Raw genomic sequence first — 27,443 nt, 5'->3', positions numbered from 1 at the left:
GAAACAAATGCTCTCTGTACTTTGTGTTGGAATAAGAGAGGTATTAGTGACAATTAGGTGCAGCTTGCTCTTGGTGGAAGGGAGCAAGCGGCAGCAGGGCATAGCTCACGTACCCTCCCAGCGCTGCCGTGCCCTCATCAGCTCTGGGAGCAGAGACTTTGCCCTGCTGCCACTTGCCAGCTGGCACAGGAGGGTGTGGGATGCGGGTACAGCGGCGCTGGGAGCAGAGTCTATGCCCTGCTGCCCCTTGCCCCCTTCCACCTGGAGCGAGCTGCACCTGCCCCAGTTGAGCAAGCAGCAACAAGGCAGAGCCCCTGCTCTGAACACTGTTGATCTTTCCCCCAGTTTGCTATCAACTGCTGGTTTCATTTTCCAATTAAACAAATACTTGCTGAGCTTTATCAATGAGAGACCCTTAAAGTAAAAAGCCTAGTAAGTATCCTTCTTTAAACTTGCTTCTTTTTTAATGCCTAGAAAGCATGGAGGGCAGTGACCACTGCCCAGATAACTAGCTGCAAGTTGTTTGCTTGAATTTTGTAGTAAATTATGTGACAGATTTGCAGCGCTATATCATTCAGGATCAAACTGTCAGACTGGCTGTAAGGGAGAAGAAAGAGTAAGAATGCACTACATCTTCGTGCATCTCATACTTTTGGGTTGTGCTCAGATGGGCTGCCATTTGCTATATAAGAAACCCAGGTAAAAGGACTTCAGGTTTCTTGAATTTTGACAAAAATTTAGCTAATGCAGAGGTGATGTTTTCCACATGCGTTTGTATTTTTTTTCCTACCTTCAAGTTCAAATTCAGTAAGACTCGACCCCCTGAAAACCAGGAGAGTCGAGTTATGTATCAGTACAACCTTAACTCTGCCCTTTGAGCAGTGACCCAATATTTACATAATGTACACCATACTTGTAGATGCTGGAAAGAAGAGGGGGAGAATATTAAGATGTGACTAACATTTTTAAAAAACATACTGGATATCATGCTGATGAACAATATATAAAGTTTGGCTGGGTGGAGAAAAATACAGAGAAAGGGTGATAGCGGACAGCAAATGAGATGAATTTGAAGTAATGTTTGCAGCAAAAATAAATAAATCAAGTTCAGTTTGAAGGTTATGTGCATAGAAGTAAATAACTAGTGTTGGTTTGCAGCTATTTGGATTTTTCTGCCACTACTGTATTTGCTGCAGTAGGGGACTTGCTTGGTGTGGCATAAGCAGATATAGGACAGAGAGAGGAGGAAATCGGGATGGCTATCAGAACAAGTAATATTGATGAGATTCTCAACTGTGCTCTCAGAAATAGATGGAGGAAAGTCTCTCTAGTTGTTGTATTTTAAAAGTAGACCAGGTAAAACAGGTACACACTATAGGGACCAGTCCTGTATTATGCAGGAGGTGAACTAGATGACTTACTATCCTTTCCGTCTCCAAATTGTGATTTTCTTTTTTTTTTTTTATTTCCTCCCCTAAATGGATTTATATGTACTCTTCTTTATTCCCTGCTCATGTTCTCTTCCTGCCTGATATCTGCAACACCGATGTGAGCATGCTGTTGTGCATCCGTGTAGCAAGAACAATTATGGATACTGCCATGGGCAAGACTTTAGCTGCTTATGGCCACCCTGAAGATTGGGGATTGAAATGCTGCAGCTGTTCCAGAACTTGATTTATGTGGCATTGCTAACGGGAACCTTTGTGCTGTTAGGGAAGGAGAAAGTTGGTAGAGTGCCCTGCGGCTTAGGGGCTAAGGTGAAGGTTTAGCTTGCATGCCTGTTGTTTTGGGGGAGGAATGAAGCTGTTAGGAGCAGGAGGGAAGGGAACATAAGGCATCATGGCTTGTGAAAGTCAACACTTTTCCTGAAGTGATGCTGTGTTCATGAATGCTGTATAAAATAAATCTTTCATCAGTCTCTTACCTGAAAGTGTAGCAGCCATGGAAAGGGCTGCTGGAATTTTTACATATAGCAAAAATTATTTCTTTTTGCAAGTGGAAGGCAAAAGGGACAGATACATTTCTAAGGCGACACAAGAACATACCTCCAGTAAATGAATAGTCTCCTTTTCTATTGCTAGAAAATGCAAATAGCTACCAAAGAAACAATTGGCAGAGAGAGAGAGAGACTCGCACACTTGGCTAGGAGATTTCCTTTTAAAACTGAAGTGGTTTTCATCTTTGTCCATATGTAGTAGGAGTCAAGGGAAAACTATTTCCCTTGCCTTTTTGAACTCAGCCTCCCTCTCCCCCCCAATGCCATTGTTGGGGATCCAATTTGTGTGTAACAGTTGGTGTTCATCTGCCTGTTTGTTCACAGGACCTTCCAGAAACACAGTTGTTTTCTTCTTTACTCCTTCCTTTTTTTCCTTTTTTCTTTCCTGCCTTTGCTTTTCTCCTTGCTCTCCCCATGTGGTTGTCTACAGGGGGCAATGTAAAGAGGTTTCTGCTGGTTTCCCCACAGCAGCACTTTTAACTAGAATCAATTTCTGATGCTTGGATCGGGTGGCGTTTCTCAACTGGTACTGAGGGGTTTTGTGTGTGGTGTATGAGAGAGAGAGAAAATGGACTAATTTTTTGTTCTTTAGAAGTGAAATCTTGCCAGTTGACTCTCAAGCTCATTTCTGCAGATTTTAATTTTGACCTTCACTTGCATGTTTTGTTTCCAGTTTCAGTGCTGTAAAGGGAAGACATTTGTATGGTTAAAATTGATTTTATTTATTTATTTTGTGTTTTTTTTTAATTTGTGTGTAGGCATTCCACTGGTCCAGAATCTGGGTTTCTTTTCCTCAGTTGGTTGGCTTTCTCTGTCCCTATTTATAGATTGTAAGGCCTGAAGTAGGGTGGCCATCATAGAGGAAAGTCTGGTTGTCCTCTGTCCTCTACTGATACGAAACCGGATGCCTTTATGTCCTATTTTTCTCCTTAAGAGATGAAGGTGTCCGGTTTTGTATCAGCAGAGGACAGAGTAGCAGAAAACCAGAATGTCGTCTGTGATGGCCACCCTAGCTGGAAGGGACCTTGGAAGATCATCAGGTCCAGCCCCCTGGCACCAAGCAGGAAAGACAACTGAGGTCACCTGGTGACTGTCCAGTCTTCTCCAGGGTAGGCAATTGCACTACCTCTGAAGCTTGGTTCTTCCCCATGGCCCCCTGTGGCCAAGTCTAGCACTCCTTTGGGGATCCAGCCCTTAGGCTAGGAAGTACTGACATGCCTGGACCTGTGAATCTTGTGGAATCTGGCACTTGCCTCTCTGGAGTCACTTTTTGAATCACTCACCCTCCTCTGTCACAGAGGTTTCAGTAGACTCTCTGTTAGTATGAGAAGTGCTGGAAGCTGGTGGCTTTAAGAGTCAGAGTGCAAGATTACCAGTGTGGGGCCCTTCAGAAGCTAAGCCCTTCTGCTCTGCCCGCCTTGCCCCCTCATGCAGCATTAGTGCACCAGATTGTTAGCAGAGAAGCAAGTAGGGCAAGGGAGCCAAGCGAACTCAGTGGCCGCCGCATGTTCTCCATGTTGCAGCCCTCTTCTAATTCAATTTCTGGAGGAGGGCTATTGGGAGTGGAAATGATTAGAAATCTACTACTTTCTTAATGGTGAGAGAGGGTGGGACCATTATGGACTTCTTAAGAGATTAATGCTTTCCTCTCCCAGTTCCCCAAAGGAGTGCTGTATGGATGTTTAGGATCTGACCGTCACAGATGCTTGTGCTTTAGGGAGTCTAAGCTGTCAGAAGCCTTCCTATTGAGTCATAGGTGAAGTGGAGCTGTTCTTGTCTGAAGGCAGTATGTGGCAACTGCCAATGGTTTTTCCTTGCCTCTTAGGAACGAATAGTGCCTTCCAGCAAGACAAATCCTGAATGTTAATTTGGTGTCATGTAAAACTTGGCTTTGTACAGGCTGGTATGGTAGTCCACCTCTTCTTTGTGTGGCCACCCCACCAACCTCCCCAGAAACAAACCTTTGCGGATTTAAAATGGTCACTTCGTGGGTTAAATTTGAGTTGGGTATTTTGTAGAACTCTATACAAGCAGTATATGGTTTTTGTTGAGTATTATAAATGAAGTGTTTTAGCATCTGTGAATGGTTCATTTGGTATTGAGATGCACAGTGTTTGTTTAATGCTAGAGCTCCCCCAGCCTTTCTCTGCTAATCTTGTCTCCAGAGTTCCTTGCTCCAGGCCCCTTCCTCGGTCCGTGTGTTCACATGTGCAGTACTGTATGCTCGGAGGATAACATCAATACATTATTGTTCAGGGGTAAAAATAGTTCCTGAGACTGGTATTTTCCTTGAAGCAAAAGCTCAGGCCAGCCTCTTCCCTCTTCAGTTTTCCTCAGAGATTTGTATTTGTATTTGTGCAGTTGTTTTGGTGGAAGTCTTATTCTCTTCCTGTACCTCATTTTGAGGCAAAGGCTATTCCTAGAACCCCAGTTACTACATTGCCTCACAGTCTGTGTGGCAGTGGATTTTGGGATTTTTTTCATCCTCCTTTTTCTCTATTTTATTCCCTCTGATTATATCACCAGCATTCAAGAGGGCCTTGGTCACAAGCTCTCTGTACTACAGAGAGCAACAGACCAAGAGCCCCTTTATTGTGCGTTTCCTCTCTTGATAACCAACAAACGCAGCAAAGTGGGATAGGTTCAAACCACAGTGAGGCTAGTAGAGACAAGAAAGGGAGCTGTAGCTTTTGGAACTGTGTTCACCACTCTTTGCTGTTCATATGGGAGTCTGTGATGACATTAGATGTATGCAATAGCTTTTGTTTGCTTGCTTCTGGTACCTGCCTTTAAAGTTATGGCACATGTTTTGTTTTGATCATAGAACCATGTTTTAGTTGGTATGGTTTATTGAAAAAAGTGTCTCATGCCATGTGGACCATCTCCTAGACATGGTTTAAAAAGTAGGGTGGGTCGTTCATTGCATGCTTCTTTTGTCTCTGTCAGTCATTTCACAATTTTCCAGATTCAGAGAATTTGCTATGTCTCTTTGCATTTCACAATTTTATCTTGGCCAGTTCACTGATCTACAAAGCCTGAGTTTGATGTTCTTCATCATGGGAAATGGGTATCATTTTCCATTCCTGGCATGTTCTGCTTTTATACTTGTCTATTTTGAGCTGCCGAAAAATAGCTATAGAGATTAGACACGAAAGAGGTAATGAGGTCACAGGCCTTCGTCAGTGCTAGCGAATTGATGGTACAGCCTGTAGAAGTTCTGAGAGAGAAAACATTCGAGAAAGGAAGTAACCAATGGGTTATTAAAAATTTAATTCCTGGGAAATAACTTTTACTAATGGGAAATATAGATTAGATTGTGTGGTGGCAGAGTGGTTGCTGTCACTTGAGGCATAAGATATGGTTTCTGTCTTCTATAAATCTAAATTATTAATTCACTGGTATACTTAAAAACAGCCCTGTGGTAGAATGGGAAGGAAGAATGAGACAGTGGTGTCTCAACAAAAAGCTGCGTGTTTATGTGTATGCTTAGGTCTAATTCTGCAAGTTGATCCATGCAACCAGACTTCAGCAGCTACATCAAGCCCCATTGGTGGTTTTTAACTGGACTGTGTATGGGTGTGAACCTGTGAGCTCCAATTGGCCTCTGAGATCAGGGTCTTAATGTATAAAAGATCACAACCCATGTAATAAAGTGTTTTTATCTGTTGGTGTGTGTATCTGTGGTCGAAACTCATTGAAAGGCAGATGGAAAGCTTGGCAGATGTGCTCCATGTTGAGTTAACCACTCTGTTTCTTCAAAAATTCAGTTTACAGTCAAGGATTCAAAAGGGGGGTGGGGTGGGAGTGTGTGCATGTCTGATTGGGGGCGAGGGGTATGTTACTTTAAGAACAGACTTATGGACTTGTCAGATGCCCCTAGAAAGTTAGGTTGTTTTCTAGTACTGGATGTAGAATGAGTATAGGTGCCACTTTAATTTTCTGGTACAATACTGCTCAGTTAGAATTGGAGGCATGTTCAGCCGAACTTTCCGGTTTATACTTTGCTTTCCTGACTTTAAATAAACATTTAAAAAAATAGTAAGGTCATAAATTGATAGGAGGTTAAAAACCCCTTTCCAAATAAGGGTGGCTGGAAATGGGAAAATGTTTCATCTACTTTCATCCTTGCCATTTTTTTAATCCTAAAGTAAACCTGAAGAAGTTGAGCCAATTTCTATTAAGCAGCTCACTTTGCTTTCTTATCACGTACTGAGCAGACAATTGATGGCATATTTCCAGCTGGCAGGGCTGTTGGAAGGTAGCATGCAACTTCAACTCTATTTTTTTTTTCTTTTCAAATATATGATTGTGCAAGTCTAACTAAATTCATTGGAGAGTAAATATTCATTCAGTATGCAAAATAAAGAGTAAATCTACAAATTGGATTCAGTGAGTAAACAGAGTATCACGCTACAGATTTTTTTTACTCAACAGGTGCATTAGGCCTACAGATTTTCAAAGCTAGTGTAATATCACTAAGTATTGACTGTTTGTTTAGAGCCCCTTATTGTACCTTTTTTGTTGTTTGTTTTATTTTTAGCATTGTAGGTATTGATATTGAATTTGCTGACACTCAACTGTGAAAATATTCAACTTTAATTGGATGATTTTTATTTTCATAAATAAGGCAAAACAGTATTGCACATTAGTGTTGTTTTTCATTTAGTTAAATATTTTGTTTAGGAGTATGGGTCTTAAAATGCTGCTATTTTGCTCTTACCACACATTACCTCTTGATGTAGCATATACAAATATCAGCTATTTCTCACAGTACTGGAATGCAGATAAGGTAACTCTGGATAATAGCTGAACTTCAAAAGAAGTTGACAGCAAAACTCCTACAAAATTCAGTAAAGGTTGTATTTTTACCCATTCCCTCCCTAGCTAAGGGCCAGATTCTGCCCTCAGATATAGCTCTGCAACTTCATTTTGTTCAGTGGGTTTTTAATAGCTGGAATTAGCAGAATTGGACCACTGGAGGTAGGGAAACAGTGACATAAGTGTTAAATTAATTGTTCAGTCCCACATGGCAAATCACTGATTCAACTGGGATTAGGACATGGATGTTTCTGGGTCCTACTGCCACACTATACCATTGGGAACAGCATATATTGACTTTGAAGACGTTTGACATACTGGGAGTGCTCAAGAGGGGTTAAACAGGTAAAATAGCAGAGTAGGTAGGTTTATGGAATCAGTAATGTCATGATGAACCTACATTATTTTGGTTCTTATTATGTACTGAGGCTCTTGCCATGAGTGGGCAGATATGAATCAGATCTCCATTTAAATTAAAATTAAGCTGGAGTATATCGCTCACTTTTATCTTGTAAATTGGTCTGCTGTTCATGTGAAAATGCAGAGGTAGATTGTTTTAGATTATGCTGCTATGCACAATCATATAAAGGATTATATCTATAGTTGCAGCATCAATTTAAGTGTACTGTTATTACAAAACTTTCATATGCTTTACTTTTCCTACAAGTAATATCTCGGGTTGCTGAAACAGAGAACTAATTTTCTTTGTTTTTCAGTTACGTTTATTTTGCACATGACAGCATTTTGTTTAGTCAATTTGTTTTCCTTACACAGTTAGTCAGCATCCCCTGTTGAGTGTATGAGAGTTTCTCAGAGCAACAGGGGAGAGAGAAGTATTAAAATAATAAGAAATTGTAATCGTAAAGCCACTGCAATTAGTAGGGAGGCTCAGCATCAAGAGACTACCATAAGCTCAAAAAAAAAAAAGAGGCTAGTTTATAATATGGTTGATTCCTTTTAATACCAAGATGGAAAAAAGTTAAATGTTCCTTTCTAACTTAAAAATTAACCTGTGCAACACTTTCCTTACGTAGATAAATAGGAAGGTTCCCACTCACCCCTCTACCGATGCAACCAATTCATATCTGAATTTGAGTTCAGCTGACACCTCTTGGCCATTTAAATGCACATTAATTTAGCTAGATTCACATCCTACGTATAGGTAATTTCTTTATAAACAGGAACAAATGGGTTATTGTTTTTCTGCCACATTGTTGAAAATCAGTTGCGTGATGTAGAATAATGTGAACTAGTAGCTTTCCAAAGCAGAAACAGTAAGCTGATCACACGTATCGGAATGTGAGTATTAGACTCTGTATTCTAAATACTAAGCCAGATGGTTACATTTTACAACTGGCAGAGGAAAGCCATCAACGTAGATGTGTTAGTTGCATGATATGTATATTCCTTCAGTATTTTTCCCACGGACACTGGAACCCAGCTATATTCTATAACAAGCATGCCATTAACCCTGAAGCTTCATGGGGAACGGAAATAAGGAGAAAACAAGCATGGGAGTGGTTTTGTCCAGTGTACAACTGGCAAACTGTTGATGGGAATCTGTTGAATTTGCTTTGTTGACTTTGAAGTGTTATCTGTTATGAAAATAACACTCTTCTCTTAGACTAGATAGTTTTTAAATAGACAGCTTCTGAGGTGGCATTTAACAATATCTAAATACTTGGACAGATGTTTTCATAGTAATGTCCAAATCTGCAACGAGTGCCTAAAAGACTGAATCAGATTCAGTGTGTGTGAAAACATCAACTAGCTAAGCCATGCCATTGATAGGATATTTTATGTTGGAACCTGTTGGCATAGAAATGCAAGAGTACTGGGGAGTGGGTCACTTATGAAATAATCCTAAATCATTACAATTCTTTCTTAATTTCCTATTTAGATGGGACCAGGATTTCTGACCATTCTCATCAAACGCATACTTTAGGGTTAAGTTACATGGTACACTTAGACTGTACTAAGGGTACTTAAAAAAAAACAAACAAAAAAAACTTGTGCTGAATGTTCTCTGAACATCTCAAAATTATGGGACATCAGACAAATGTTATCTTTGGGCCGTGCTACCTAGCTTGTATTGCGGAAACATCAGCTTGCTCTGCAAGATGAAATGAGCAATTTTAGGTCCTCCAGCATCCCAGGATGCACTGCTCCCAGTCTACTTCCCCACCCAAAGCTGGGATAGAGCCAAGGTGTCCTGGCTCCTTGCTAGACCCCTGTTTGCCAGCCTTCTAGTGACAAGTCAGAACTGTGCAGGCAAGAAACAATGCTAACCCCTAACATGACACTGCTCACAGCACACCCGAAATTTAACACCACTTCGTATTCCACAGATTTAGTATGGCCTACATGTAACTTTACTCTTCATTTCGGTTCCTTCTTTTTGTTAGCACTGCTGTTTTCAGCAGGCTGTTGTGTTCTTGTAAGTGGGCCAAATAAAGGTATGCTGTGGAAGCAGAATACTTTCTCACAGTAATGTTGATATAATGATGTTGCATCTGCTGGAAGGTATTGTCTATCTTGTTGGGTTTACAAGCCTCATCTGCAAGGATCTGGTAACATTTTACTGAAGTGGCAGACAACACTGGCAAAATTCAGGAAAGGCAACTGCCCAGCTTTTAATTTTGCTTCTGTGTGTCTTTTAAAGTCCTCTTTTTTTGTAGGGGAGAGGTGTTAGGGCTGCTCAGCATCACTGTTCTATTCAGTTTTCCTGTCTGTTTTGGGAAATCGATAAGGAGATGGGCTAGCAAAGGTGGATTCTTTTATGCCTGCATATTACCATCAGGAGTGGGTTTTAAGCTCTGACCACTTTGCTTGCCATTCTGGGATTGGGGGCCAGAAAGGGGAGGAGCAAGGAGGAACTCATTCTTGTCTGGGTGAGGTGTTCCACTTTAGCCAGCGAATCGTTGCACTCAGCTTCTGGATCTTGATATTGCTTTTGCCTGAAAGCACAGACCATAGTAAAATCAATAGGCTGTGGATTATAGAAAACACAAACACAGCTCATAAACTTGCCTGGAGGTTTCTTTGTGTTCTCTTCCTTTACAGAAGGTCTGATGGCAAGTCTGTGGGAGCATGAGGATACAAACACCAGGTGCTGCTCTCTGACCGTGTTGTTTTTTGTCCTTCTCCTGTTCGCTGTCTTGTCTTCTGCGAGTACCCAGCAATATGCAAACGATGAGAAGCTCAATGTCGGTTTTAAACAGGTTATCAGATTGAGTTTGTTGTAGAAGAGGCAGATGTTTCTTCCTATCCTGTGGGTTCTAGAGCTTATTACAGCATGTCTTTTGAGCCTGTAATTTTACCCTAGAATTGGCTGACGCTGTGTTCATTATCAACTTTGACTGGTTTCTGGGCCATTTGGGCTGAAACCCGTGCCTCATAGATCTGTTGATCCCACACAGTTTAAGTTGAAAAAGTGATTTATTTGCCTTTCCAAAGGTGTGGGGATGGATGTGTGAATTATAGAATGTACTAATAGCAAGGTATAGAGGCCTAGATTCTAATAATCAGTCTCCAGATTGTTTCCAGATTGCAGTAGATTGGTTGGTCGGTTGGGTTGTTCAACATTATGGACTGGGAAGAAATCCAAAGTCCTTTTATGATACTAGAATTCAGAAAATCATGGCACGTGTAGTTTTTACGCAGTGAAGTGGTTAATTTTGTCTGTCCTTGAGATTTATTGTGTTTGGGTCGGGTATTTCTCTGTTGATGGTTCTTTGCCACAAAACTCTTTCCCTTCCCACAAGTGGCCCAACAAAACCCCTAACTAGCTGCCCTTAGCAAATACACAGAAGCTAGTCTTTTTGAAATGAAGGTTATAGTGCTTTGCACAGGGACCAGCACTGTACTATTTACCCTCTGAGGATTCACCCTTGTGTAGGTGGAGTGCTGGTCTCAGGAGTACCTGGGTTATCTTGGTCTACTGTTCCATTTTTGTATTGCTAACTGCCTAGGTAATACATTTGCTTAGTGGTTCTTGGAAATGTAATGTTTTGTATTCAGCTTCTGCTAAGCAGGGCATAAGTAAACTGTCAAGGCTTTTCTGTGCTCTAGTTTTGTGGGAGTAGTTGGTGGTATGAAATCTTAAATAGATTGAAAAAGGAATTAACTAGTGAAAACTCTGAGAATTTATTTTATTTTTATTTGCCCTAAATACCAGAGCTGACTAAAGATTTTTTTTCCCTAGCAGCAGAAAAAAAATACCCGTAAGTGTGTAAGTATCTTACTATAATGGAATAATACTAAATTTCCATCCTGCAGGTACTAAAGTGTTCCTCTGAACCAAGCAGGTGATTAAAAGCTAGGAGCGGTCCCCTTTGTAGCAGCTTATGTACTGTAAGGCAGAGCATCTTAAGAGGGGAATTTTATGTCCTCTGATATAACAGTACATTAAGGTTACCATGTCAATATTAACTTGGGTCCTTTGGTGATGGGGACTATAGAAAAATCTAAAATAGATTAATTCATAATTGCCTTTGTGTTTTTATTGTGGCTTCAAAAATGAACATTTGAAGTCATTAACACTTTTTATGTTGTCCCGTGTGGTTTATAATATATCAGTGAATTTTTGAATACCGATAGCTTAGAAGTAGCAGTGCTTAGACTGCAGTTTGACTTTTGCCATGGCAGCTGTATAATTCATTGAAGCTCAGAAGCTTTAGAGTTATAGCTCTGATGCTGTTTACAGTTTATATGGAGAAGCTCTTAAGTTTGTGTAATGTGTTACTTTTTGAAGTACATTAAAATTATAATTTGAATTCTCTGAAATCCTCTCCAAGAAAAACAGCTTTGAATATCACTCCCCCTTTAAAAAATGAGGGACTAGAGCAGAAGTGAAAGCAAGTCTCTTAAATTGTGCTGTAAAACACAAAGATGGATTTGTAAGTGCTAAAATGTCAATTAGTGCACTTAAAAGCTTAATGGCTGTCTCTGATGTGCCTCTGATAACTTTGGTAAAGTTTGAATGTTTCCATTAATCAGATGGAGAGGGAAAGGGGAGAGCAGGATGCTAAACAAAACAGTTCTGGCAGAGCCAAACAGTTTGTTTTGGGGTTTGAGATCTTTAGGATATATGATTTCCTTCAAAAGCAGAGTAGGAAATGCATTTCAAGCTATTTTGTGGGACGTAAAAGGGATTCTTCCCCCCCAACAGTATTGTGATATATAGCGAAGTTGGTTGGGAAGAACTGAAACGCTTTCATATGACTGAATTTTTCCCTCAAAACATGTAATTTAAAAAATAAATGACCATTCAACAGTTCATAGAAAGACTGGAACACATTTTCATGGCAGTTTCAGAAGTTTAACTTTTTTTGATCATTTCCATCAGACAGCTCCATTTGTGACATATCTGTGCACTTCTGTTGGGGCAGGTTCTCCTACCTGACCCCTTCATGAAACTCCCTCTGGCATTTTCCTTGCTTTTCCCATTGTAAAACACAACCAAAATACATTCCTTTAGCTGCCAAAGTTTATCCTTTCAATTGCGACCTTTGATGGAGGTGATGTTTGGCTACATCAGTAGAGCCAGTTACTGGAGTGATATCTACAGCCATTAGCTATTTTATCTGTATTTTAAAACGTATCGAGCACAGAAGACCAGGTGTGCAAACACATGGCACTAAGGAGCAGCAAATGAATCCCTTTTTAAACACTTCTGTATAACTTTGTATATTTTTAAGTGCTTAGCTTCAGCATCCCTTGTAATCTGCTTGTGAGTGTAATTCCCAATAGTACCTTTTGGCATGAATTATTTGGAATGGACATTCTGTGTCTTTGGAAGTTTTGGGGCAGATTAACTTGCTAATTATCAGGTGTTTTGTTTTGGAGCACATTTCCTTATTTTATTTTTTTAGACCCAAGTGAAGTAATCAATTATGTGTTGGCTTGTCATTGAGACTTGAATTGCTTTGCAAGAAAACTTATGCTCCTAGTATATGCATGGGCTTGTCTCCTGATGCAGTCTCTGTGGACTAAAAGCCTGGTCTTTGGAAAGAAAGTATACTTATTAAACTGGTTCAGTTAAATCTGTAGAGCTCCTTGTATGGACACTGTTAAATTGGCTTAAGAATGGTTAATAGTGATTTAGTTTAATTGGCTCTATTGCCAGCTATAATTTTGGTTATTTATTTCAAGGTAGGGGTGTCAGACACCAAACCTATGGTTATCTAGCTACAGGGCTGACTTGCAGGCTATTCTTTGTAATGGCTTCATAACTCAAAGATTTAATGCTGCTTGCCTTAATGCTCCCCCACAACCCTCTATACCTACCTCCTGAAATCATGGTTTTAGCCTATAATCAGTGTCAGGAGAAAAGGCAGGCCAAGAGGTAGCATCTTTTACTTTCTGGGTTCCAGAGTCACGCTAATATGTCAGCTCAAGAGGCCACTGTGATTAACACCTGTGTTTGTGGGTCATCCAGCCTTTGGGGCCTGATGAGTTTGACATTCTTGTTTGAAGGCAGCTACTAAGACAAGGAAACAAAACTGCTAACAAAAACTTACTTTGTTACCATACTAAGTTAAATTGTTATTAGCTATTTTTACACTGATGTAAATGTGTCCTTATGAAGAGGTTGCCTCAATTAAACTAACTTTTTTGAAACCAGTTTATTTAAACTGGTGAAATTCAGGTGTGTAGGTCAGGTCTAAATGTCCTACAAGAGATCTGTCAAGCCGTTTCAGGATGGTTTGGGGGTAACCTTGCAAATATCTTTGGTAAAAACCCGAATGATAAAAACCATTTTTTCCTTCTCTTAATGCTGGTGACTTCCTTAATGAGAGATATGCATGGATTAATCTGAAGGATAAAGCAGCCTAGTTGAACATTTTCAGAGGAAGAGGGGAGACTGCTTGTTGGTTAATTTATGCCAGGCCAACACTTAAAACTTTTGCCAGCATAGTCATACCAATTAGTAGTGTGAAAACCACTGCATTCTTTGCTGACAGTAGCTGGATTGACAAAAGCTCCACTGTAGACCTGGTTACAGTGAGACAAAGACCTTGGGCTGGTATAAACTGCCCTCCTCAAAGGAAAGTTTGCCAGAATAATTGTACTGACAAACTGTTCCTAGTGTGGTCAAGGTTATAGCTTTATTGTCTATATTCTTAAGTAAAATTTAAGAAAGAAAACTAAATTTAGCACTGTACTATTTCTCTATTTAGTAGGCTGAATGACTGGCACAGCTTTTCTGAGCGGTCCATTTTATAGATGTCCAGTACCCACGATATGACCAGAGACGCCCTTAGGTACAACTACGCTATTTGATTCTGTTAAAAATAATATATAGCAGGAAGAGAAGAGAAGGGATGGCAAATCTAGCAATGGACTTTCAAGCTGTTTTTTTCCTTTTTTCTTTTTTTTTCTTGTTTTCTCATGGCTGAGAGTCTGGCACTGGTATCCTAGCACATAATGGTCACAATTCTGCAAGCGAAGGATAGGGCATTGTGTTCTAAGGGTGACTCAGTGTGAGGATAATTAAGAGTCAGCATGATTGGATTGAATACAAAAAAAGTTCCCCTCTAATTTTTATATCTAACTTGTGAGATCTGTAGGTCACTGCTTGCTTTCCTGTATTTACTGCATACTGTGGCTTTAAATACAATATAAGAGTTTTGAATCAAAATGAAATTCTTATGAAACAAGATACTTGAGTTTTACCGATCTGAATTGGCTATCAAATATCTTTTCATTGGTGCCTGCTAGGCCTTATAGATATTGCTCAGCTGTACTTAGAAAAGAGGTTTTAATGAGAGCCAGGAGACAAAATTGCCAATTCTGCCCAGCAATTGTAAGTGGAGGTGTAAAGCTTCTAGAATTAGAAACAATTTGTCAGTTTTACCCTCCCATTTCCCAAATCCTTCACCCCCGCACTCTTATTTTTCCTTCTTTTTTTTATTTTAAATAAGCTAGTGTTTATGTCCAGATATATAAAAGGAAAATCCTGCTGTGGTTCTTGGTCTTCTGCAGTGTAATCAAAATTGCTGGATCAACAGCTGGAGGAGGTTTTACCTCTGTGTTTAACGGCTCTCTCTTCTCTGTTCCTTGACTGTACCATTTAACCATGAATGTGTAGGGCTCTGGATGTCACAGTACATGTGGCTGCCTTGGCTACTGTCTCGGATGTCTGACATGCCCAGACTCCAAAGAGCTAACTTGGCAGCTGCCCAGCAGCTTTTGAGAAAGGCTCAGTTGGTGGCCAAAGATTCAGGCTGTCAGAGCTGTGTTATGCAATAAATCGTTTTTCAGCAGAAGTTCCTAATCCAATTTCAGCTGTAGTCTTTTAATAGGCTGTAATCAAAGATAAGTACACGTTATTTCATGGCGTTCCATAGAAGTAAAACTTGCTGTGTCGGAACCTACTTCCATCAGTTTCTTGTGGACAGGAATAGGTCTTCAGCCTAAAAGGAAACACTGTTTAAATTAATTGTTTTCTGTCAGTACCCTGGGCATGCACATGTGTGTGTGCCTACTTTGTGCAATTAAAGTGACCATCACACTTGCATGTTAAGGGATTTTGCTTATTTAAAGCCAGCTGCCATACGAGTGAAATTCTGATAAGAAATTGTAAAGAAGCATTTTGGTCAGATGTAAATTGGCTTCAAGGAATAGCTTATAGATAAAGATTGTACTGTTAGAATAAATGTACCTAATTTTATGACATCAATGAAATATGGAGGCATGGTGTCTCTTTCTTAGAAATGAATCACTTGCACTTTATGTTCATTATACAGCTGCTTCATATTTAGGTCATTCTAGATTGAAGTAAATGTTGATTTATTTATTTTTTCCTTTTTTTTTGTTTTTTTAAAATACGATATCAGACTTAAATATATGAAGTAATGACAGCGTACTGATTTTAAATGTATACTACATAACTGCTGAATTCACTTGCCTGTGTAGCACAGTGTCCATCTAAACATGCTGCCTAGTGCTTACGTAGTTAAAAAAATAAATAAATAAATAAAAAAGCATCTAACATAGTAACTGTGACTCTCTACATTCTAACTAATTGTACCTCATTTAACTATACCAGATACAGTGATGGGGAAGCAGCTATCAAAGGGTTGCTGTTAGAATACTTGAAAATGATGAAACCCTGTATTTTCAAGACTTCTAGTATCTGCCCCAAGACAGACTATTAGAAGGCTTGAAAACAAGCTTGGGGAGCTAGGCAGTTTTTGGATTGTGGATTCAGTAGTAAAATTGCTGTAAATGTCACATGAGGTTTGGGTAAGGGCCAGGGTGTTTTGCAGTCCCAAGGCTATGCACTTAAATGGAGTACACTGTATTTTGCTATGTGAATACAAGGAGTTATACCGACTTTGAAGGCTGAGGGGTGGGATTTGGATAGTCCCTCTTGCTATATATATTTTTCCTTTTGATCCCTTTCCACCCCCAGAACAGCCATTAAGTCTTTGGAGATGTGTTTTTGTGTATGTTGAGCCTTAATCTCTTTTATTTCTGGATCAGCTAGATGTAACTGTAGGTTAAGGTACTTGGGGCACCAGAGCAACTGTTGGGAGATGAGACACAAATAAACGTAAAGCTCTTTTCTAATTTGGTAGATGAGGAAACACCAACACTAAATTCAGTCTGCGTTTATTATTTGGGTTTAGTGTTTCTTCAAATGTTTATCTTGGCAAACCAGCAACGGAAACTGTCGATACATTGCATGCTTTCACTATTTTCATATTGAGTATGACTTTTAGAAGTGCAAAACATTGCTGAGGACTATGAACTTATACAAGAGGAGGTGTTACCCCTGCAGCCAATATTGAATGGATATTTAACATTGTAAAGCCAGGATTTTAAAATCTGACTAACAGTTTTGCATGCTTCAGTTCCTGGATACCTGTGTTAAGATGCTGTTGTTGGTTGTAGCTGGACATAGGCAGGCAAAGTTCTTTGGGTAGATAGGATATCTTTTTTAGACCAGCTGAATAGTTGGGAAAAAGTTCTTTGCAAGCTTCCAGGCACAGAAACCTTTAGTCAGGCATAGGGAGACTTGAGCAATGTTAACACATAATCGTGATAAAGGGTGTTTGTGCCCAAAAGCTTGCAAAGAACTTTTTTCCAACTATTTATTTGGTCTAATAAAATATATCGCATCTACTTAAAGAACCTTGCATGCCTGTGTTGAGATGCACTTTTTATTTTAGTGTCTCATGAGAGAGAAAGAGAGATCTGTATATAGATATCATCAGTCACTTCTTTTTTGATATATTTTTTTTAAATGGCGTTGCATACGTGTGTGTGTGTGTGTGTTTGTACATGCCTGTAAGTTGTGGTTTTTTTTGTTGTTTTTTTTTCAAATTATTATTTATTTATATATCTTACAGGCATGTACACACACGTATGCAGCACCATTTTAAATGCATGGTCTTTCTCTTGTTTCAGGGCAGGTGCCCAAAATCTCTAGTCACTTGGATTTGGAAAACAGTTTTCAAATATTACTCTCCTGTGCTGAAAATATTTTTATGTGCACACACTGAAGCTGATTAAATTCAACTTTGCCTAATGGCCTTTTGTTTCACAAAAACATAGGGAGTTTCAGCTTCCATTCATCCATGCATCTGTTATTTGACCTCTCCCTCTCCAAAAGAAAGGTATGCTTCAGATGCAGCAGAAGGTAGAGTATTTATTTTAATTTGCTGACCTTTCAGGTTTGGAAGGGCTGAGAAATGAAATGGGAACAGTAGGGCAGAGGGGAAGATGTACTTCCTCCTCATAGACACTAGGGCTAGGGACAGTCATTACACACAAACTGACTTAAGCGGTCAGAAACTAGTTTAAACGTGTAACAGAACAGATGTTCAGTATACATAAACCAGTTTGAAAATGGCTGAACTCAGTTTTAGTTAAACCTGGTTGAATGTAGCATCAGATATAAATGATTTAGCTCAGATGAGTTTATGCAATGTCTGTCCCAGACCCCTTACTGGTTTAAGTTAAACCAAACTCCCTGGGCGGGGCTCGCTGCTCCAGAGTAGAGCTGGCCCCTCCCCTCTTCACCCTGGCTGGAGCTCCAGCAGAGACTCCAGGCATCTGCCTAGTTTCGCCCTGCTCCCTTCCCCCTCCCCTCCCCAGTCCCTGCTGAGCAGGGATTATTCCCCCATCCGTTCTGCCTTACACAAGTACCTCTCAGCATTAGCCAGCAGACCATATGCTGGCTACAGTCTGTGCTATAGCAGACAGGACAAAGGCAGAATCAACGAACAGGTAGTTGGTAATGTCCCTCTGTTTTCTTAAGGGCCCGATAAACGCTGAGTTAGGGGTGATAAACACTGTGTTATCAATTCCCTGCTGAGCTGGACCCTTCCCTAATCAGTGTCCTGCTGGCCTGGCCAGAACCCCCTCAGCTCAGCAATGGAAGGGAAAGAAGGGCTGTTCTAGTGCTCCCTGTCTTCTAGCGGAAGCCACTGGAGGCATGTGCCTACATTTCTGGGATGTCTGGGCAGTTACGAACTGATTCAGCCTAGCCAGGTTAGACTAACCTGCAAAGATTGAACTGATTCAGGCTCAGGCTTTTTGAATGTCTGTCCCTAGCCTTGAGGTAGACTGAAAAGAAGGGTTTCCACTCTGCCCCCCTCCCCTTTCTCTGTCGGTCATGGACGAGGGTCTTCTCCAAATTTAACCCTAAACCTACCAACCAAAATCTGCAGCATATCTGACATTCTTAATGGAAATTCGGTAGGAAATATTAAGAAAAAAAATCTTCAGCTAACTATCTAATTACCAGAAACAGCCAATGCTGATGCTCCTATAAAATTAAGGAATTCTCTCCCCCTCCACCCCCCAATTAGTTAAGTTCTTAAAAACATGACCAAATTTCCTAAATTTAGATGTGTTAAGCCTGAACTTTATTAGTTCAGAGAATAAGTTTGGTGAAGGCTAAAAGACAAAACTATACAAGGTTTAAAAACAAAACAAAAAAACCAAACCAAAAAAAACCCCAAAAAACAAAAACACTAAAGTGACTGGAGCTGTAGTTTGACATAATACAACATTTTGTGTTGTAGAAGTCTAAGCTGAATGATGCCTGCTAGGATCTGTAGTTTGTTAGTTTGTTTGTTACTTGAAATAGCCATTTTATAGAATAATAGGAAGCTTTTTTTTGTTCTGTAAGTCTAACTTCTGCTGGTAGTATCTTCTATGGACAATGGTTCATTGGATGCAGGCATGAAACTAACCTCTCACACCTGGAAGTAGGTGAAGTTGAGTTAGTGGGCCAGAAAGAAGAAGTTTATCCACTACATGAAAGATTTGTAGATTGGGGTGATCACTTTCAAATATTTACTGGGCTCTGACCTTTTTAAATAAAAACAAGGGGAACGAATAGAAAAATTAAAGTCGATAGAACTTCTCCAGTGAAGATGACTACTAACTTGAAGTGATGGGAGAGACAGATGCATAGACTATATAGTAAAACTTTGCACTTTTGTATGAAGATCTTGAGAGTTCCTTACAAATATTTAATGATGTAGGTTTCACAACTTTGTAAGCATCATAAACTGATGGATGTACAAAGAGCAAACCCAAGTGACAGCGATTTGCCCCAAATTGCCCAGAAAAGCCATAGCAGAGCTGAGAGCACAGTTGAAGTTTTCTAACTAGACTGTAGGTTCCTTTCAAGGTGTAGGTATCCCCAATGGTTGTTTTATTAAAATTCTAGGTTATACAAAAATGAGACAAAATTTATCAAATGTCTTTTTAGTTAGTAAACAAAGACATCAGTTAAGCTCCCTAGTGGAAAAATAATTTATTGGAGCCTAATTCTCCTTTAAACAGTAAAGGAGGCAAAAGGCAAAAAAAAAAAAAAAAAAGTTATCCCAAAATTGGTCATCATGAAAACAGTGTTTTAAACGGTTCTCCCTTTAAAATATCCCTGAGGAAAAGGCAGAATCTTGTGGTTTGTTTTTCCCATTGCTTCAAAATGACCTCCTTACATCTGTGGCAATAGTTGCCTTGGGGCTGCCAAAACCATGAAAGTGTATTTATTCATTTAGGGTAATAGGTACTAGAGTAAACTTTACCAATTGGTGACTCAAAACAGTGGGGTTTTTTTAATTGGTTTAGTTGTTCCTGTCAGAAAGAATGGGGTCAGGAGGTGCTTACTTGGGAAAGACCTAAAGAGAGCCTTGGAAATAGGCCAGACCTAGTGAGTCATAATCATAGTACCTTACAAAGTCCTGACATTTCAAATAAAACCATCGCTGCTGTTAAAGTATTTACATAAAGTAAAACAAATAGCTTTATGCACTGCATGCGCTCTCCTTTGCTCCAGCTGCTTTTTTACCTTCTGAACTATGACTTATGTTTGCTTAAAACAAGGCTAGGCCAGGGCAGAGTACATGATAATATCTGGTGATGAAGGAACAGAGAAACCAAAGTAATGGATATCTAGGCTTTCTGCACTGCTTGTTAAAGCAATAGTATTCAACAGTATATGCTCGTAGAGAGTAAAGTTCACCCGTATGTGGAGGACAGCACAAAGCTACACACCACTTGCATTGTATTTTGAGGATGTAATTGGACTTAAGTGTTGCATAGGCTTTGTCTTGTTTATTCAGGGATGAAGTATACTCACGTGAACAAACTGCAATCTCTAGATGCCTGGTGTGGTGCAAGGTGGTACAGACAAAGTGATTTTCATTTTTAAAATTGTATTTCAGAAGAAGGTTGTGAGAGAGTTACAGCATGTTCAACGTTGTACAACCAAAGAAGCCTGAAAGCCACTAATCTTGGAACAAGGCTGTTCTTGCTCTACTTAGCTGAGCTAATAGTTCTGTAGTGGCTTAATACTTGCCTTATATTTGGTAAAGGGTCATGTTCAAAACCCAGACTGGAAGAAGGTTGTTCTTCCCTCTCCATTGTATTCACTGATGATCTTTCACTAGTAAGTATTTGATAGCTAAAGCCCAAGTACTCAGTTTGAGGTTCTGCAAATTTGTATTGCAAATAAGAATTATGGATCGAACTATTTCTTAACAAATTAAAGAAAATATTGCAATTTAAATAGACAAGAGTTAAGGTGCTAGACTTCCTCAATTGTCACTCCTCTTACTTTAATTATGAACAAAATTAACTCCTCATTGTAGTGCCAGAAGGGAATGTTGTCTGACCTAAATTAAAAAGGGTCGTTCATTCCCGGAATAAATTCCTGTTTTAACAAGGGCATATTTTTAAAGAGAAACTGTCCTGTCCTGATTATAATTTTATTTATTTATTACTTGCCAGTAATGGAGATTCTGCCACTTCCCTTGGTAAATTGTTCCAGTTATTAGTTATCCTCATTTAAAAAAAAATTTGCTCCTAAGTTCTGCTCTGAATTCATTTATCTTCAACTCCCCAGCCAGTGAGTCTTGTTATATATAACTTTGCCTGCCAAACTGAAGAGCCCTTGGTCACCAAATTTCTGTTCCCCACACAGGTACTTAGAGTTATTAATGCACCCAGGAACCACGTCATAGATAAAGGTCAAAGAACTTGCACTAGAAGGTATTAAAAAAAAAAAAAAAGTTTAATATATATGTATGTTATTTTATAAATGGAAGTAGTTACTACCCTTGGCTGTTAGTGCAAAATGAGATATACTGCAGTTCTTCCTTAGACAGTATTACAATACGGAAAGTTCTGACCCATGCCATTATAATTAAAGGTGTCAAGAGTTGCAAGTTGTGAGCTGAAAGAACCCTTGGGATCCACATCGTTTTAATTTTGCTTGCTTTTATGTTGGATGCTTATTTTTTGTGGAGGATTTTATTATGCTGCAACATCTGGAGATATACAAAATACGGTCACTCTCAGTGGCTTGGACCCTCATTTTACTGTACTTGGATGACAGTGCATGGAAGAAGTTGTGATCTTTGAAGTGGAGCAGCTGCTTTGTTATCTAGTCATATTACAGAACGGGCAGGACTTTGACCAGCCTCGGGAAGCTTGGGTGTGAAGAGGCCTTCCTTTTTAAAAGCATTTCATTTGAGAATTCTGCTAATGGGGTGTAAATGTTAAAGCAGTATGAGTCCCTTTGCTTCTACAGTTACAAAAATGAGACGGCCGTATTACAAAATGTTATCCTGGTGCTGCAGTGGTCAGCTAATCAGGTAATTTCCCCTGATGCAGCGATTACACACAGCCTCACAGCTGTGGAAGGGCTTTGTCAGAGAATGGATTACAGAGCTGTTCTGGCTTTTGGCTTGAGATTGTTGCTCCCAATTTTACAGTAAATGTGCAGCCAGTATTTCTTCATATTTAAAATGCAGATTAGGTAAAGCAGCACTTGGCCTTTGATACATGACCTTTAAAATCATTTAATTTTTTTTTTTTTAAAGTAAAATCTCTTAAATGGCATAAAATAGATCAGGAATAGTCTTGCTTAATTTGTTCTTTTACTTCCTTTTGAATCAGGTTGATAGCTAGGATGTTCCAAAAGATACTGTACCTTTCATAGGTCACTAACTCAGCTGCAGTATGCCGGCTGATCAGTGTATGGCAGGAATGCTTTAGATCAATCCTGACTTCAGTTTTCAGTTTGATGCCACTGCAACAAAATAATGCTGTTGCAGTCTTCTTAGTGGAAGTCAACTTCCACGTAGTGGTTAAGTGGATTTAAGATTTCTCTAAATTTGTTAAATGTGTGAGTTTTTTTTTAATTTTTTTTTTTATTAAAGCATTTGGGATGAGCAAAAGATCCTTGCTTTCAAGCGAGTTTCAGATCATTGCGAGATGTAATGTCTGTTTCCACTGATGGAAAGGTGGGGGAGCATTTTTTTTCTTAGTAGTGTTTGTTGCCAGTGTGATCAGTACATCTTAGAAAAAGGAGAGAGGGAATTTCCTGGCTTGCTCTAAGGAATGAAAGGCATCTTGACTTTGGGTTGTCCAAGGAATATAGTATAAATAGAACTTGATAATTATCAACTTATATGGCTTAAGTAAAACCATGTTACAATATGGGGTGATATAGTTTTATTGCCTTTTGTTTAAAGGATGTGTATCTGTGGCTTCACAGCTCAGAAGCTGTGTACTCTGACCACATTTGAAGTGCCAATAAAGCATAATGTGTGGTTTTACTTTGCCCCTCCATCTATATAAGATTGCATGCAAATGCAAACACATTACAGCAAGACAAGAGGTCAAGCAATTTCAGTTATTATTTGTTAACAGAATGAAGTTAGACAACTGCATTAAATGGCCAAGGGCTTTGTCCATCTTTTTCTCTTCTCTCCCCTGCGCGCCCCCTCCACCCCCCCAAAAAAAATTTCCTTTGTCACTTTAAGGAAAGCTGTTAATTAAATCATCATTCATTTTTTAGCTGATAATGGAGTGAAAGGCTAGGACACAGCCAGCCAATACAGCCAAGTTTATGGGCAGTAGTGTCTATATTAGAAATAACCCCAACTTGCAGTTTGCTTTCAATGTGGACTTCTATGCAAAAAAAATTCAGTTGATTAACAGGGCAATCAAACTTGATTGCTGCCCTAACTTTTCCAGTTCTGGTCATGCCTAATAGGGGAGAAGAGAAATCTGTGGGGTGCATTTGTGGCGGCAGAAAAGTGGAAAACTGAAGTTCTGTTTGAGTAAACTACTTTTGTTAAACCAACTGAGCATAGCGCTCCCCTTGAGCATTCTTGCCTAGAGAATTTTTCCTGTACTAAGGCTGTTAGTTTTGAGTTTGCTTTCTTGGCTTGAAGTTCCTTACACTCCATAGCTCTCTGGGCTTAGTTTTGTGGTATTTGTAGTCAAGTAGCATGTCCCCAGTGTACATTGAACATCCTGCTGAAAGAATGCTACCTATTCTCATTGTAGTCATTGTTTTGCTTCTCCCTCTCCCTCTTTTTCCTCCCTTTCTCTCTCTCTCTCTCTCTTTCCTCTCTCGACCTCTTTTTCTCTCTTTTTTTCTTTCCCTCTCCCCCCCATCTTAAATAATTTACTGTTAAGTGGGAGAAAGCATTTGTGATGATTCAAGTGTCAACAACCTGTCTCAATCTCAAGTATTTCACTGGAATAGCCAAGGGGATATCAATGGTCACCCTGAAATAAGTTTATTTTTTTTAAGTGAATGTTATCGGCCACTTCTCTCACTGTATAAACTCCATTGCCCTCTGGAGTGGATCACTGATATTGGTGTTTTCGTTTCTCAGTGAAGTGTGGCAGTCCGCTGGGCTCTGCTTACCTATACAAGGACTGTCTAGAAATTGTAATCTTCCCTCTCGGGAGTGATGCAGACTTTGAGGAAGTCTAGTGTCAGAAGCCATAAGTAATGCTTGTAAAATCTGTGTCACAACAGGGAAGTTAAAACCCAAGAAAATAAGGTTCTAAAGAAAGAAGGTAAATATTTTTGCACAATATTCTACCTCTACCTGCCTGAATGCTTAAAATTGTTATGGAAATGATGTGTGGGGAATTGGATACCTAGGTGAAGCAGCTACTAAACATTACATAGTGTGGTATTGCCTTTTACAATACTGTATTTTTCTCCTAAAAATAAAATTGAAAATAATATACCAAGGGGGCCAACATCCCCTTAGCTATATTCTGAGATAAATCATGAGTAACTTCATTGTCTTCAAATGTGTTGTCATGCTTCAGTGAAGATAAGACTGCTAAACTAGAGAGCAGACAATGTTGCATCACTATATAAAGATACTGAGGCGTGAGACAGTATCACAAAAATGACAGTGTGAGAGACTGATTTCACTGCATTTGTTCAGTACTTCTCTGCAGCTAGATTCAGTGTGGTTTCCCTCCTAATGGTCTCTGAGAGTGTTTCCCAGCTGTGATAAATGTCTCCATAAGGTAAAGTTCATCATAGGGATTTAAAAAATAAATTTTACTTCTTCTCTAGTACCTGATAGTGGTTCCTGTCAGAAGCAGGATAATAGATGAAATGGACTAATGGTCTGATTTAGCAGAAAACGGCTGCATACCTGTGACGTGTTAGTACCTCTCGTGTGCAAATTATATGTGTTTTATAACACAGCATTTTATTCTTTAGTATCTCTTTTTCTGGGTAGAAATAATCTTTTTAGCTCTAAATTTTTAGACCCTTACAGTTAATGTTTCCTTTCCATTATCATCTTCTCTAGGACGACAGTGATGGGATTCCGTGGTCAGAGGAGAGGGTGGTACGAAAGGTCCTTTATTTATCTCTAAAGGAGTTCAAGAACGCACAGAAAAGGCAGCATGGTGATGGTATTAATGGCAGTCTCAAAACCGTGAATGGTAAGTTTCTTCCTTGGTACCACTGGAAGAGTTTTTCTCTCATTTTTATGCTTGGTTTTCAAAATCTGACCGACAAATGTACAGTTCAGGATTTGTTTTTGAAGTATTTAAAAGGTTCACTTCACCTATACTGACATGTTTGTCTCTGAATTTTAAGTATCTGTTAGAAATGTATTGGGAACTATGTACTGAGAGAGCCTTGCTGCCCTTGGGATTTGAAATAATGTATTCTCAATCTGCACAGTTTTTAACCTTTTGGGCAATTGAGGAAGAATTTCAGACTGTCTTTGGTTAAGAAAGACATGATGCCTTGAAGGGAAAGTGTAAGATGTGGCTCGTATGGACTCATTCAGGTTTTTAAAAAGCTTTATTTTGTTTCATTGCATCTGGAAAATGATGGCTAGCAGAGTTCAGGTTTCTGGGCAAGTTTGTGTTTTCCTTTTCACCTGACAAGTTTTTTTTGAGAGGTTTTTGGCAGCTTCTTCTCAGCATGAGCATGTGTTAGTATGTGCTGCAAACTAGCCCTCACCCTCCCCAAATGCCACTCTGATTCCCTTGGCATGCCTGATCTGTTGCTTTACTTTCCTTCCCTGTACTCCCTGCCCAACCTGCTACTTTGCCTTTTGCTGTCACCCCTGTCTGTCACTGTGTTCCCATCTCCCTCCCCAATCTGCTGCATGCCACACACATAGGCTGCCTGTGCCACAGGTTGGCCACTCTTCTGCTAATACATTAAAATAGCAGCTGGGTGTTTGCTTGTTACATTATCGTATTTCTGTGCAGCTTGTGCTTTTGCCATGGTGAGTCAAATTTCACTGTTCTTTAACTGAGAAGCTTACATATTACTAGCAAAGCAAAAAGCTGGTTAAATGCAGACAAACTGTGTATGACCAAGTTATTGCACCACAGGAGCAGCAATGACCTCTTCAATGCAATTAAGAAATACTTTTGACTTCTGAGTTCACTAATAATACCAAATGATCTGAAGGGAAAGAACACTTCAGCCTTAGCACCAAGTCAGTAATGAGCACGGCGAAGTACGCAACCAGCTTTGGCTTTCTGTTTTTTTTTCCAACACCTCTGCTTCATTGATCGTCTGTCAAACACAATTTCTTTTGGAAAGTTTCTCATTCCATTATGGGGCTTTTCTTTAGTCAGAGGAAAAAAGTCTACAGGCATGAAGCACAATAATTGTATGTTAGTAAGCTTTGATGATATGCCAGGTTACAGGATGACTGAGGTTTTTATGGTGTCTGGTTTCTCCAAAGGCAGCTTAGATGAAAAGTAAGTTGGCTGGGAATGCTGTGTCAGTGCAGGTACCAGACATGGAGTATGCCACATATTTATTCCAGCAATGTCATGGCTCATGCCTTCGAAGCATGCTTCACTAATTTAGGTTTTTATAGTAGCATACTTCCCCCTAACTGCTGTCCCACAAGAAGTGGGTGACTAAGCTTTTCCTGAACTTGTATGGCATCCATTCTAATTCCTTCTATTCATGAAATGGTTCCTTAAGCTTCCAGCCTCTGTACTGCTCCGTTTCAGGAAGACAACTGTCTTTTGAACATTTTTTTTTTTTTTAAATCAGTCATTTAGAACAGTGGTTCTCAACCTATGGGTCATGACCCAAAAGTAGGTTGCAAGAATGTATGAAAGGGTGGCAAATGGATTCTCCTTTAAAGGAGAAAAATGTGGGAAACCATGACTTTTTTCCTTTGCAGCCAGTTCCAGCCTGCAAGGGGCTGCTTGAGGCATCCCCCCAAGTCCCCCACACTGAGGGGCTGGGACCTGACGGTGAGGGGCACTGGGTTGGAACTGGCCATCGCTGTTTACAAATGGGTCCTGGTACAAAAAAGGTTGAGAACTGCTGGTTTAGAAGATAGGCTGGCTTTCTTTTGAAAAATGAGGTTTTTTTTAGGAAAGGGAAAAGGATTAATAGTAGTGTGACATGGGAAAGACAAATAATGAGATTTAAGAACATTTACATGTCATGACAGCTTTCAGAACGGATCCATTGCTGCTTTATGTAAGCTGTGGCCACCATTTTGAAATGAGCAAAATGCCTAAATGTGATGTTATGTAAGTGGCTTCCTTTATATCGATACTGAACCCCTGTCAATTTTGTTGAAGAAAGCTGATGTATAAATTTTGGCATCAGTGGTGCTCAACACGCCTGAAAAACTAAGGCCTTTGTTTAGGCCCCTAACCTTAGGTTTCCGAGATTTGAAATTTTATCTTGCACATATAACAAGGAGTAACACTAAATTTTGTGAAATAGAGATCCTGGGTTGCACAACTCCTTTAACAACCCTGCTGAACTTGCTATGGTGTCTTCAGGTTGTCACAGGTAGAGAGAACTTTTCAGCGGCCTACAGACATAAGGAGACTG

At 39.6% G+C, this 27,443-nt stretch overlaps 1 protein-coding gene across 2 annotated transcripts in view; it reads left to right on the top strand.

The window, feature by feature from the left end:
- JARID2 (jumonji and AT-rich interaction domain containing 2) overlaps positions 1 to 27,443 on the top strand; it is a 311,197-nt gene that overhangs the window by 107,887 nt on the left and 175,867 nt on the right. For both annotated transcript variants that reach the window (XM_090039250.1, XM_090039249.1), the window contains exon 2: positions 24,919 to 25,054. In XM_090039250.1, the coding sequence (XP_089895376.1) occupies positions 24,919 to 25,054 (136 nt within the window). The remainder of the gene's footprint in view (positions 1 to 24,918; positions 25,055 to 27,443) is intronic.

Source organism: Crocodylus siamensis, chromosome 3 (genome assembly GCF_052110815.1).
Source record: "Crocodylus siamensis isolate JL-2025a chromosome 3, ASM5211081v1, whole genome shotgun sequence".
NCBI classification, from domain to species: domain Eukaryota; kingdom Metazoa; phylum Chordata; order Crocodylia; family Crocodylidae; genus Crocodylus; species Crocodylus siamensis.
The sequence above is the reverse complement of the archived record's forward strand: the minus strand, read 5'-3'. Positions and strand labels throughout refer to the sequence as shown.